General features: G+C 29.5%; 1 protein-coding gene across 1 annotated transcript; it reads left to right on the forward strand.

Annotated features, from left to right (window-relative positions):
* Positions 1-2,770: 2,770 nt before the first annotated feature.
* On the forward strand, positions 2,771-8,237 carry LOC107425432 (sulfate transporter 2.1). Its single transcript, XM_016035436.4, has 12 exons — positions 2,771-3,435; positions 3,549-3,597; positions 3,709-3,916; positions 4,006-4,180; positions 4,341-4,406; positions 4,493-4,723; positions 4,815-4,941; positions 5,041-5,327; positions 6,534-6,727; positions 6,887-6,963; positions 7,331-7,407; positions 7,714-8,237. Exons 1-12 carry the CDS (start codon positions 2,902-2,904, stop codon positions 7,855-7,857), a joined length of 2,169 nt encoding a protein of 722 aa, XP_015890922.3. The 5' UTR covers positions 2,771-2,901; the 3' UTR covers positions 7,858-8,237.
* Positions 8,238-13,498: the final 5,261 nt, after the last annotated feature.

Genomic DNA, 13,498 nt, shown 5'->3' on the forward strand with positions numbered 1-13,498 from the left:
TACTTAGGATAGGTGCACTATCACCATACATGACCCACCATTTAATTGTTGCAAATAATTATTATATAATTACACATTTGTACTATTACATCAATTGCTATTCACATACTACAATATTTAAACTTACTAGGAGACATATTTTTTCTAGAAGCAATTGTTATTGGTCTTGCAATAAGTAAAACTTATTAATATTATTCAATTGAATTCACTCTATTTTGTCTATATCAATAAATGTTTAAAAAGCAATTAGAGGGTAAAAAAGCTATCAATGAAGTTAATTTAATAAAAAAATTTACTAAAAATCACTAATATTTATAAGTTTTTTAAAAAAAATTAAAAAATTATATGGATATTTTCGAAATTTCAATAGAAATATCTAAAATTTCTATGGAAATTATAAATCTTTTAACTAAATTGTTAAGAATTTAATATGGATATATATATATATATACACGGTTTTGATATGTTAGATTTCATGATTTGTAAAAATTCTATTTTTACTCCCTATTATGTCTCAACGTACATATATATACACATATTTTTCACCCAAATTTCAAAAGACGTTAGAGTCAAAGTTAATCTTTTAAGGATCTAAATCCACTCATATATCATATTATATGGTATATATAGGCATAATCTATTATGAGTGTGAGACACTCCAATCCATCACTCGGCAGGAAGCATCTCTGCGGAATCACATGACATTTTTATAAGATCTGCCAGCCAACACCCAAAAATAAAATAAAATTGTAACAAGATTTTTGCAAGTTAATTATTTTTCGTTGTCATGTTACTATTGGAGTCCATTTGTCATGGTAGTTTTGAAACCAATTCAAGGACTGCAAGGTGCGAATTTCAAAACTAATTTTACAATTAGTTTAGTAAGCAGTATTCATTTTTATTCATCGATAGCACTGCAGTTACGTAACCATTTCTTGGTTTACTTGTAAAAGGTACAAGCCTTTGATGGATTTAGGTCTTCTGACTCACTGTATCTTGGTTTTTAATACAATTTTTGTCTTGTTTCTATTTGAACAGCCAGTGACAAAGGTGTCGTTTCTCTTACAAATATGTAAAATAAATATAAATATATATAGTGGTCGATCTAGACGATCCACATTCTAAATTTAAAAAATAAATAAAGGAATCATAAAGGCAATGAGCTTGTAAGAAGAGCATACTTTATGGGCCCACCTACATACTAGTTCATGTTTTGAGCCTCAAAAAATAAAAATAAAACAGCTAGTCCATGTTTCGTCCCTTTTTCAAGTAACGTAGCCATTCATAAAAAGAGAGAAAGATCATCTTCTAACAGAAGCTTTTCCTCCTGAACTTGTAATACAAAAATGAAGTAGCAATTAACAAAGTACAAATATCAAAAGAGGATAATTCATAACCCTCCATTTTAAAATTGTGATATACTAATATTTTAGAATAATATCATAATATATATATATATATATATCTACATATAAATTTGTTCATTCCAAATCATATATTTCAGCCAAAGTAATAAAAAAAAGAAACTTTATAACGATGCAAAGCCACCACTCATTAAATTCCTATTACAAATTCTTCTTTCTTGATTATTATTATTATTATTATTATTATTATTATTATTATTATTATTTATTATTGGCTGATTTCGATCCACTACCTCATCCATGGAAAGAACATTACTATTAGCGTAATATATATATATATATATATATATATGTACACACACGCATTAATTTTAAAGTGCTGTCCAATTTACTTTTACATTGGTTATTTAAGGTAAAATTGACAAATCATATTTCGCAATATTATTTTATTTTTTAATATAAAAAATTTTGTAAGAAAAGATGAATTCTTTAGTGGGAACTAATTAAGTTATCATATGATATTTAAATAACACCTAATTTTTTAAAAAAAAAATTAAAAATTTTATACATTTTCTTCTTTACCATATTTCATTTTGTGTCACGTTAATATTTGATACAATAAAGTGAACTTGATAGTCCACTAAATCATATATATATCTATATATAGATATTAGAAACAATATGGTAAAATACTTTTGAAAAGGAATTTTGAGGAGTAGCATTAACATCTATAAAATCTCTATGATTTTTGTGATCTGACATGATAAAAAACTTCAATGGTTAAGATTTAAAAATTTATTTGTGGTTATCTAGACCCAAATAATGCACTTTATCCAAATAGTTAAATTTTAAGTTTTAACTTTAATATAATGCATAGACTAGTAATAAAAAAAGCTTATATTAAAACTATTAAATCAATGCAATATGGATTGAATCCATATACATATATGTATATATATATATATATATATAGTGGGAGGTCGTTAGCTTAGTATGTATAAAAATAAAAATCTCCCACGTTGTTTGGCACCTCCAAGCTCCCTCGTATGTTGATTTAAGATATGAATGTATTCCCACTATACGACCCCTTTATGACCTAATAAATTTAGATCATAGGTACACATGTTAAACGTTCTTAATTATATTATTTCTTAACAATAAAAATTCTCAACCATTGATTTTATTTTTGTATATATATATATATATATACTTTTATTACTTTTTGGTATTGAATATCTGAAAATTTGACCTCATGAAATTTCATATTGGAACTCTCTCTTAGAAGATGACCACCACCTCTACCATTGATTTAACTAATAGCACTATACCATATAGTATAATAGTAGCTAGTGTGAAAAAAAATAGAAGAAATTAAGACAACCTATAATTCTATATCTAACTAGGCTACCTTTTTGGTCCTTATAACGGTACAGCCCCAAGCACTTTAGCATCAAAACACACAAAAACATTTTTCTAAGTTGGTGTTCTGAACTCCCACTTTTAGAGGTTCTTCCAAACACTTCAATCAAAATTAACAATGGCCTCCTCGGCTCCAGACAAGAACAACAACAACGATCATGAAACTGCTATCGTGGGGTTGAATGCCACTGAATCACCAGGACAGTGGAAAGACCTCATGGAGCCTGGTGGAGATGCTGATCATGGTGATGATGATGATGATGATCACAAAAAGAGCTCTCCAGGTTCTCCCAAACACTTCAAAAATTCAAGCATTTGCTCCTCAACAGCCACCATTGAGACCTGCAAGGCTGAGGACCAAGTGCTCGACGTTGTGCTCGAGAAAAACAGCCCTGCTGATAGGTCTCAGTGGGTTCTGAATGCTCCTGAACCTCCAGGTCTGTGGCACGAAATCATGGACTCTGTGAAGGAAACCATTTCATCTTGTGGAAGCAAGTACTCGTCTCTCATGGATCAGCCTTTAAACAAAAGAGTATTTTCTGTCCATCAGCAGATATTTCCTATCCTTGTCTGGGGCCGGAATTACAGCGCAACTAAATTCAAGCACGATTTAATGGCCGGTTTAACTATTGCCAGCCTCTGCATTCCTCAGGTAAAATCAATAACATTTTTTTTTTTTTTTTTCTAATACATTCTTGCTCATGTAAATTAATATTTCCAAAATAGTACCACATATATAATTGGCATGGACATTTTCAAATGCAGAGTATCGGATATGCTACTTTAGCAAAGCTTGACCCTCAGTACGGCCTCTGTAAGTTGTCTAGCACTTTTTAGTTTTAGATTTTTTTTTTTTTTTTTTTTTTTGGCTTCGTAATATGGTCAATTTATATATACATATATATATACACATATATTCATGTAGATACAAGTGTTGTACCTCCGCTTATCTATGCTCTAATGGGGACTTCAAGAGACATAGCAATTGGACCAGTTGCTGTGGTTTCACTGCTTTTGCCTTCAATGCTTCAGAAGCTACAAGATCCAGGAGTTGATCCAATTTCTTATAGAAAGCTTGTTTTGACTGCAACTTTCTTCGCCGGTATCTTTCAATCTGCTTTTGGACTCTTCCGGTGGGTACTACGATCTTGTATATATATATATATATACATCTTCCAAATCTCATTAGTACTTTTCTTCAATTATCTTTCAACTTTTGCAGATTGGGATTTCTTGTGGATTTCCTTTCCCATGCTGCTACAGTAGGATTTATGGCTGGTGCAGCCATTATTATTGGTCTTCAGCAGCTGAAAGGACTACTTGGAATCTCTCACTTTACGAACAGAACAGATATTATCTCTGTCATGAAAGCTGTTTGGACATCACTTCATCACCCCGTAACTTTTCCATGACTTTCTCTTCATTAAATTGCTTTCTCTGTTCTTTCATTGAGTGGAAGTGGAAAGGGGGTTGAGATTTTGAACCCAAATAACTGTACAATATTGATACTATGATTTTAAAAAGATTCATATCGTTTTCTTGATTCTTCTTTTGCAGTGGAGTCCTTATAATTCCGTCCTTGGTTGCTTGTTCCTGTGTTTGATCCTAATTTGTAGATTTGTGGTAAGTAATAATGTTATAAATTAAAATAATTTCTTATATCCATGATGATTATACCCATTGAGTTTTCCAATACATATTGGCTGCAGGGTAAAAAGAACAAGAAATTTTTCTGGTTGTCAGCCATTGCTCCTCTTGTTTCTGTGATACTTTCGACCCTTTCCGTGTTTCTAGTGAGAGCTGATAAACATGGGGTCAAGATTGTGAAACATATCAAAGGTGGATTGAATCCTAGCTCGGTTCATGAGCTAGAACTCAAAGGTCCCTTTGTTGGAGAGGTGGCTAAAATTGGACTAATTGTTGCTGTTGTGGCACTCACGGTCGGTACACATAAATTAAAGCCGCTTTTGATCTTAATAAGTACAAAATGAATAATGTTTCTAAGCATTAGTTTCTTTCTTTCTTATTTAGGAAGCAATTGCTGTAGGAAGGTCGTTTGCAGCTATGAAAAATTACCAGCTCGACGGAAACAAAGAAATGGTAGCTATGGGGTTTATGAACATTATTGGATCTTTCACTTCTTGCTATGTTGCAACCGGTATATTGATTACTTATATATATATATATATATATATTTTCCAAAAAATCATTATAAAAATCTGATGTTAGTTATTCTAAAACATTATGGTTTCTGCAGGCTCATTTTCTCGGACCGCTGTAAACTACAGCGCAGGCTGTGAAACATTGGTGTCAAACATCGTGATGGCAATTACAGTTCTGGCATCGTTGGAACTATTCACGAAGCTCTTGTATTACACTCCAACAGCAATTCTTGCATCCATAATTCTGTCTGCTATTCCAGGGCTCATCAACCTCAATGAAATCTACCATATTTGGAAGGTTGATAAGTCGGACTTCCTTGCTTGCATTGGAGCTTTCTTGGGAGTTCTATTTGCGTCTGTGGAGATTGGTCTAATGGTTGCGGTAAGACCACTACTCTAGGCTACCAAGCTGTAGCTACCTACTTTCGGGTTTTGACTTTCTTTTGGTTCCTTCACTTAAAAAGAAAATAGTTTTATGAAGATGTATACAGAATTAGGTTCACTTCATATCATATGGACATAATAATTTTAGTATTAGGATATCATTTTTCAACTAAAATTGAAACTTATTAAAACTATATACCTGGATATATATCAATGAAATAAAACTTTATATAGATGCACTGAATCATAAATATATATATATATATATATTTTTTAATGTATCAATTTTTGAAGCAATCCAAACATTAACAATTAATATCTTAATAGTAAAACTATTAAATGGATATGATGTAACTCTATATCTATCCATTTTAAACAAAATCGACTTCTTCCTCTTCCATAGAAATTGGGCGAGGAGTCGACTTTAGTTTTTGTAAATGCTTGATTGGGTTTCAAGTATATGGGCATGGCCAGTGTACCCCACCATGTGTTTGATAAAAGATAGCAATTGAAACGACTAGTAAATCATGGAAACGCCACCATCATCAGTAGTTGTGGGAACTATTCTAAGAGAGTGTGATGTAATGGGTGTATAAAATAAGACCATCCTTTTTTGTCTTTCATTATATTAACCTAGTGGGTATTCATCATGGTCATGGTCATGGTCAATGGACACCCTCCAAATTGTTTGAAGGTTATTATTATATCTTTAGAATCTAAGCACTGGTATTTCTAAACTAGACAAATTAAGAATCAAACAGGTGTGTTTTGGAAGTGCCATTGATAGTGCTTAATTAAAGTGCTACGTACTATATCATATTATAAAGCACTATCTAAAATTAATGTCTTTGGAAGGTAAGAAAAAAAAAATTGAAGAAAAAGAGAAAAAGAAAAAAAATTCTTAAAGTGGTTCTTCAAAGTAATTAGAATAAGAATCTCTTTGTGCTTTAATTAAAATTTTGGTATGCCTAATATATACTCAATTTATTTTAAAATAGTTTTTTTTTTTTTGTAATGATGTTTAACAATACTAAATACTTCTTTACAAAGTGCGTATTTTGACTGAAAGGCCATACAAAATATAGTCTACTCTCTTTGCTGATAATAATTAACAAAGTTAAATTAATTTGTTTAAGGCCGGTTGCATTGATCTTCAAAGAAACTGAAGGAGGCACATGATTATATATATTATATGATTATGCAGGTGACAATATCATTCGCAAAGGTTGTTATAATCTCGATTATACCAGGAACAGAAACTTTGGGAAAACTTCCTGGAACTGACACGTTTTGTGATATTGAACAATATCCAATGGCTATCCAATTTCCTGGGATTATGATAATCCGTGTCAAGTCTGCCTTGCTTTGTTTCGCTAATGCCAGTTTCGTCAGAGAGAGGTATATATATTATTATATCTACTTATATACCAGGCCTAGCACATACACATCCATATTATATAAAGAGAGACAAAAGAAGATTAATAATTTATAATTATAAATTTTATTAATTAATAAGATTGATTTTTATATACTGATTATTTTTTTTATTGTATCAAGGATTGTGAGATGGATATCAGAGGAGATGAAAGCAAATGGCAAAAAGGACATTGGCCTCCTTATTCTCGAAATGTCTAGTAAGTGTTCTAAAAAGATTATAAAGATGAGTCAGTGCCTACAAAATACAAAAATGTAAGGAGTACAAGACATTCTGGGAAAGAAAATATATAAATACACACACACACACACACACACACATATACATATATAATGTTGCTATGTAAGCCCAACGTTGTCAAAGCTCTTCAAATATTGAAATTTCTAGAAAAATAAAATTGTCTTTGAAACTCAATATATAGAAGACAAGTCCTGCATATGCTATACAAGACTAATTAATTAAATATTGTTTCAGAATAAAAATGAGAAAAGAAGTTACTAATCAAATGTCTGGACGCTATTGCAATCCATTTAGGTTAATCTCTCTATTTCATGTTTTTTATGCAGATTTGATGAACATAGATACATCAGGAATTGCTTCTCTGGAGAATTTGCATAAGAATTTGATCTCACAAGGAATCGAGGTAAACAATAATAATAATTTAATAAAGCTATATGTGCTGGTTTTTTTTTTTTTTTTTTTTGTTTTGTGGGTATGGGTATTAATAATAAAAGAATTGTTCAATAATTCTTTAATAACTTCTTAATTGGTTTTTAAAAATAAATAAATAAATAAATAAGTCAATGCCCAGTCAAAATAAGACTATAATTTTTCATTAAATTTTCCTCTTGGGCCATTTTCTTCTCTTGGGTCAACAAGAATATAATTTATTGTCATTGGTGTTGATACTTGTACACTCTCTCTCTCTCTCTCTCTCTCTCTCTCTCAGTTAGCCATTTCGAATCCAAGATGGCAAGTGATTCACAAGCTAAAGCTAGCCAACTTCGTGAGTAAAATTGGTGGAAGAGTCTTCTTGACTGTTGGAGAAGCTGTGGATGCAAGTTTTACTTCTAAGATTGTCACCACTTGCTAATTTTATGCATATGCTACATAATTATTATAATACCCAGCGAAAAGGGTTTATTAATTACTTATTAATCTGGGTGTGTTTCACGTGGTGGTCCAGTCCCATCCTAATTATGTAAATATAAGGGGGACTAAAATAAATAAAATGAAATGATGGTTCTGAAAAGTTAGACTGAGCAATTCAGACCACATAAAAAGGCGTTTGGTAGCCTCAGTAGCTTCAGTCTGTCTGTGTGCCAATGTGGCTTTGCCTTTTCTCTATGTCGCAAAAATCTATTGTGCTCCCAGAGCACTAGAGACGAACTCCTGTGAGTCTATGTATTAAATTAGACCTTTGTGTTATGTTTTAAATTTCGAATAATATGAGACATGTCAAAAAGTTTAATTTGTTGTGTGGTGCCGTATGTGATCAAAAATAATGTGTTAGAATTACTTTTGCTTCCAAAAATTTAAGCCACCGTGAAATAAATCATCATCATTTTTATTACTGTACATAAGTCTTAACACTTTATTAAAAAAAAAAAAAAAAAAAAAAAAAAAAGTCTCAACATTCTCTCTCATTTGCTGGATTAGTGGCGGAGCCAGAGGAACGAGAGCAACTGTCCATGCATAGTGGCTTTTTCAAATTATCAATTTTTGCAATTTTGATATCTGAATATTTTGATGTCTTAATATATTGAATATTTATTTTATTTGTTTTAAATTTTACATTAAACTTAAAATGCTACTTATAAGAGCATAAATATATACAGTAATACTATAAATATTAAAATATTTATTAAATTTATTAATTAAATAATATTTATTAAAATATTATTTATTAACATATTTATATAATTTACATATAGAAAAATAAATTTTTAAATAAATAAACAAATTTAAAAAATAAAATAATTAAATATTATTACGTTATCTATCACATTATCTAATAAATAAATTTGCTGAACAAAATATTTTTTGATAGAGTATTCAAAAATCATCAAAATACAAAATATATTTTCATGGAGTATTCAAAATCATTAATTTTGACAAATTTAAAATAAAATTTATCCAGAATTTATATAAAATCTATATAAATATTGTAAAATTTTATAACAATCTATAAATTTCTTTAAAATCAATAACTATTTTTTAATTCATTAAACTTATTTCCTAAAAAAAATATTAAATTCTTGTTGACTGTCTTCTTTTAAAGTATATGAGTAGAGATACTAAATAAATATAACAAGATTGATAACAAATATCATATGTGAATATTTAATGAATTTATATCAAATTATATTATTCATTTAATAATTCACAATTCATATTTATATATATATATATATATGCTAACCAATTAAATATTCACATATAATACTTATAAATATATATATATACATATTTATTTATTTGATATCTCTAATATCATTCGTTAATCCAACTTCATTACATATATTTTTTAAAAAAAAGATTTACATATGCATTATTGGGTATAATCAAGCAAGAAAATATTGCTGGCAACCTAAAAAAATGTCAGCTATATATGTAGGAAAAAAGGATATCCCGACGGTAATAAGGAGTCTAATTGCTCATGCTAACAAAATTATGGGTGAAATCACTTAATATCAACATTATTGTTGATTTTGAACAAATAATCGACTAGATCTGCGATTTTCCAGAAATTCTTATGAAGATATGGCCGATATCAACCGAGATTATAGGTGGTTTTTGAGCTGGGATTCTTAAGGTTCCATTTGCTTTTGCAGAGATTACATGGAGAAAGGGAGAAAGATGAAATGCGACTTTCTAGACTTTTGATGGGGTGGGTCATGGGCTTTCACCTGGGAAGAAGTGAACGAATTCATAGGGGTGATCAGTCATGTGAGGAAAATTTTTATTTTATTTTATTTTTTTTAAAGTGTGGGAAAAAAATATATATATTATTATTATTATTTGCATTCTAAAGCGTAACTCTAGGTCCATACCCATGTACTTTAATCTTTATAGTATTTAGTATTTGTTCAAATTTGAAATATTAAAAAATTTAATTTTTATGCATAAAAATATAAAATAAAAATAATAAAATATAATTTTATGTTATGTTTTTATGATATATATATATATATATATATATTTTTTTTTTTACGTGCTATCGATCAATAGTATCACTCAAATAGTAATATTATTAATTAATTTTATCATTTTAAATTGTTTTCTTTTTCAAATTTCTATTGATATTTTAAATTGTTTTCTTCTTCACAACCCTGCAAGAGAATGAAGCCAGTAGAAACTTCTTTTTTGAATTCTACTTCCATCAATCTTTATGCGTTATTATTCTTTTTCTTCTTTTAACAATTTTCTTTTTCGTTCTTAACCATATAAAAAAGACAAATATTTTTTTTATTTAGATTATATTTTCTAATAAATTCCAAACTCTAAATATAGCTTTTTTGTTATTTGAAATTAATTAAAATGAATAATACCCAAATAAAACTCATAAGTTATTAAATTTTGTTAAATTTGTATTCCTATTCTCGAAATTAGAATCAGTTGTCTTGTATATTTAGTTAAATCATAGAAAAACATAATTGAAATACATCCTTTCATCATAGTAACTTGTTTTATCATCTACCAACAAAACACTTACTTTTATCACTTTACACGTGTCTCAACTTTTTTTTTTTAATCAAAATAATAAAATTGTAGGTATTAATGGAAAATTTTCCTCAGTATCAAAAGTATCGTAATACAAGTATCAAATTATTTCCAGACCAACAAAATTGAAGCATAAATGTTGTAGTATGTGGTTAAGTATAATATTAGAGGCACCAATTAAATTTATATCAAATTTTGCATACAGATTATGCATTAATATTTTAGTTATAGTTGTTTAAGAATAGATAAATTTTACATGAAAAAGTAAATGGAATCAAATGCAAATTTCATTTATGATCTATCTTAAATTTGATAAATAAATACAAAACCTCTAATATTATTTTTGTTGATAATTCTGTTGGACAATGAACATGAGGAATAAGAGTACGTTTTTAAGGATAAGAGTTGAAATTTTTCATATATGATAGCAAAGATGTTTATTGGATTTGGAAATGGGCGTCTAAAATATTTAAGTTATAAAGCTGTTGACCAAACATTTGGCATTATGAGAATTCATAATTGCCCCAAATTGAGTGCATTGAAATTCTCAATTCTAAATGGAAAAGAAATTATCAATTGTACTTTACATAAAAGTAGAGAATTCTCCACATTGTGGTTCAACGCGTTCGTGCGTATAATTAGCAAAAGACTGTGTCGCTACGGACAAAGATTATATAAAATATATATATATATATATATATATATATATATTTTATCCAAAAATATTATATAATATTTATTTACCAAAAAAGAAACAAAAGATTATATAATATTTGATATGCCAGAATAGATAAAGTCAAAGAACCGTATATGATTTTGTTTTTTTCCTCTCTTTTGCTTTAGTTGGATGGCCATTGTTTCGACACGGTTAACATATTTTACTGGCATCTTTTTTTTTTCTTTTTTTTTTTTTGTTCTTTGGAAATTACTAGCATCTTTTTAGTTACAGCAAAATATTTATAATATATATAATTTTGCTTAATTAGTTTACATGTTTACTTTATTATAGATATCTTAAGAGATGTATAATATCTATAGTTTTTATTTTTCTAGTCACAGATCATATACACCTAGTTGGACATAAAATGCTTATCATAAAAATTAAAAAATATATATATATATATATATGCATATAAACCTACCATATAACATGATTAATATATAATTTATCAAAAAAAAAAAGAATTAGATATAGCTTTATTATAATAGGTTTAAACACTTAGTTTATAATAAATGTCTAATGCTCTGCTACATTTGGTAAAACCTATAATTCTTACAAATTTATTTTATAAGTTCCACCATATTATATATATATATATATATAATTAATTAATTATATTTATTAATTATCATGGCAGGACCTGTTCAGAATTCCTTTCCCGGAACCTTAGACAAGCCCTGATCCTAGAGAAACCCGACCGGACCCTTCAACGGAAAATCCGGCAGAGCCTCCCCTAAGGGATGGACTAACCAAAAAATTTCCTGCACTGAAAACGCACTTCTATAATTGTCCCATTATTCCTCCCACAGTACTACAAGTTGGTTCCACAAATTTCAGCACTTCAAAATGAATACAGTAATCCGGTGCAAAATAAATATATAAGTGTCCCATACAGTATACAGAGCTTTATGAAGTACTACTAAGTATAGAATACAGCAAGAGTGAAAGAAATATTACAACTACAATAAAAGAAGAACAGGGTACTTCACGAACTAAACAGCGAGGAAGGTCAAGTCCGCTCCGAATAAACACCGACAACCTGGTATCTAGAGGAACGGAATTTAAGAGTGTGAGATGCTAATCATCTCAGTGAGTGACCCTATCTACTATACAATATAATACCACGGTAATAAGTAGATAGATAATAATTAATTGGAAAATAATAATTTCTCTCAAAACACTTACAAGTCTCTCAGTTGGAAAAGTTTCCCTTTTAAAACCTTTTCACAAAACCCTTTATTCGTATTCCCCGAAAACCAAGACATCAGATAAATACCAGGAACAGTAATAATTATATTTTAAATTCCAATACAGCCTTAAAACATTTTATTTTTAAAACCCAGTTCTGAAAATCATTTGATGCTCCCACTATATACCAGTGGCGCCAACAGTACCCAGCGTCCCGAGGTACCGCCAGACAGGAGGTTGTAGAAAGAAACCGGCATACAGCCGCGTGGCGTCCCACTGCGCCGCTGCTAACCTGGTGTCCCGGCCATGGGGGGTGGCCATCCTCATCCGATGGCAACCACAGGACAACCTCATAATATCACCTGCGCGCTAATCACACCCACCTGCGTGCTAATCACAACCGTGTGCACACTAACCATATCACATATAAACAGAACACCAGTACGTGCACGGTGCATCTAAAAATCATAAAATCCACATATTTAAATTATATAACAAATTTCACATTTTGCATAAACACAGCGGGTATATTCCATCCGCTTGAACCGGGAAATTCTCCACAATTTCTTTATAATCAATACCATAAATTCCATGATTTTCAAATCCACCAACTCCTAAATCCATCAATTCAAATATCCACATTTTCCCAATAGCATAAATAATTCTCGAAATATAATAATCAAATCTCATAATAATCCATGGGCATATTTTATAAAAATTGAAATCACCAACATAAGCAAATAGTTTCCTTGAAATATTTGAAAATCAAATCATGCCCAATTTAATATTAAAACCACAAGAATTTCAAAATTCTCAAAATCATAAAATAATTTCACATGGCATAAATTTATATAATGCACATTTTCTTAAATCCAATAAATTCACCAATAATTCCACAATAAATCAAATAAATATTTGGCACATAGAAATTAAATTCCAAATATTTAAATTACACATAATATTCACCAATTAAATTTCCAAAATTAATTTGAAGGTGGGTCACTCACTTTATGCACGTATCTCAATCAAGATCCTCCGTAGGATCGACTCCGCTACTCGCACGTGCACCTAAAACATCCACAGTACACCAAACCACAAATAT

The sequence above is a fragment of the Ziziphus jujuba genome, chromosome 7 (assembly GCF_031755915.1).
Source record: "Ziziphus jujuba cultivar Dongzao chromosome 7, ASM3175591v1".
Lineage (NCBI taxonomy): Eukaryota > Viridiplantae > Streptophyta > Magnoliopsida > Rosales > Rhamnaceae > Ziziphus > Ziziphus jujuba.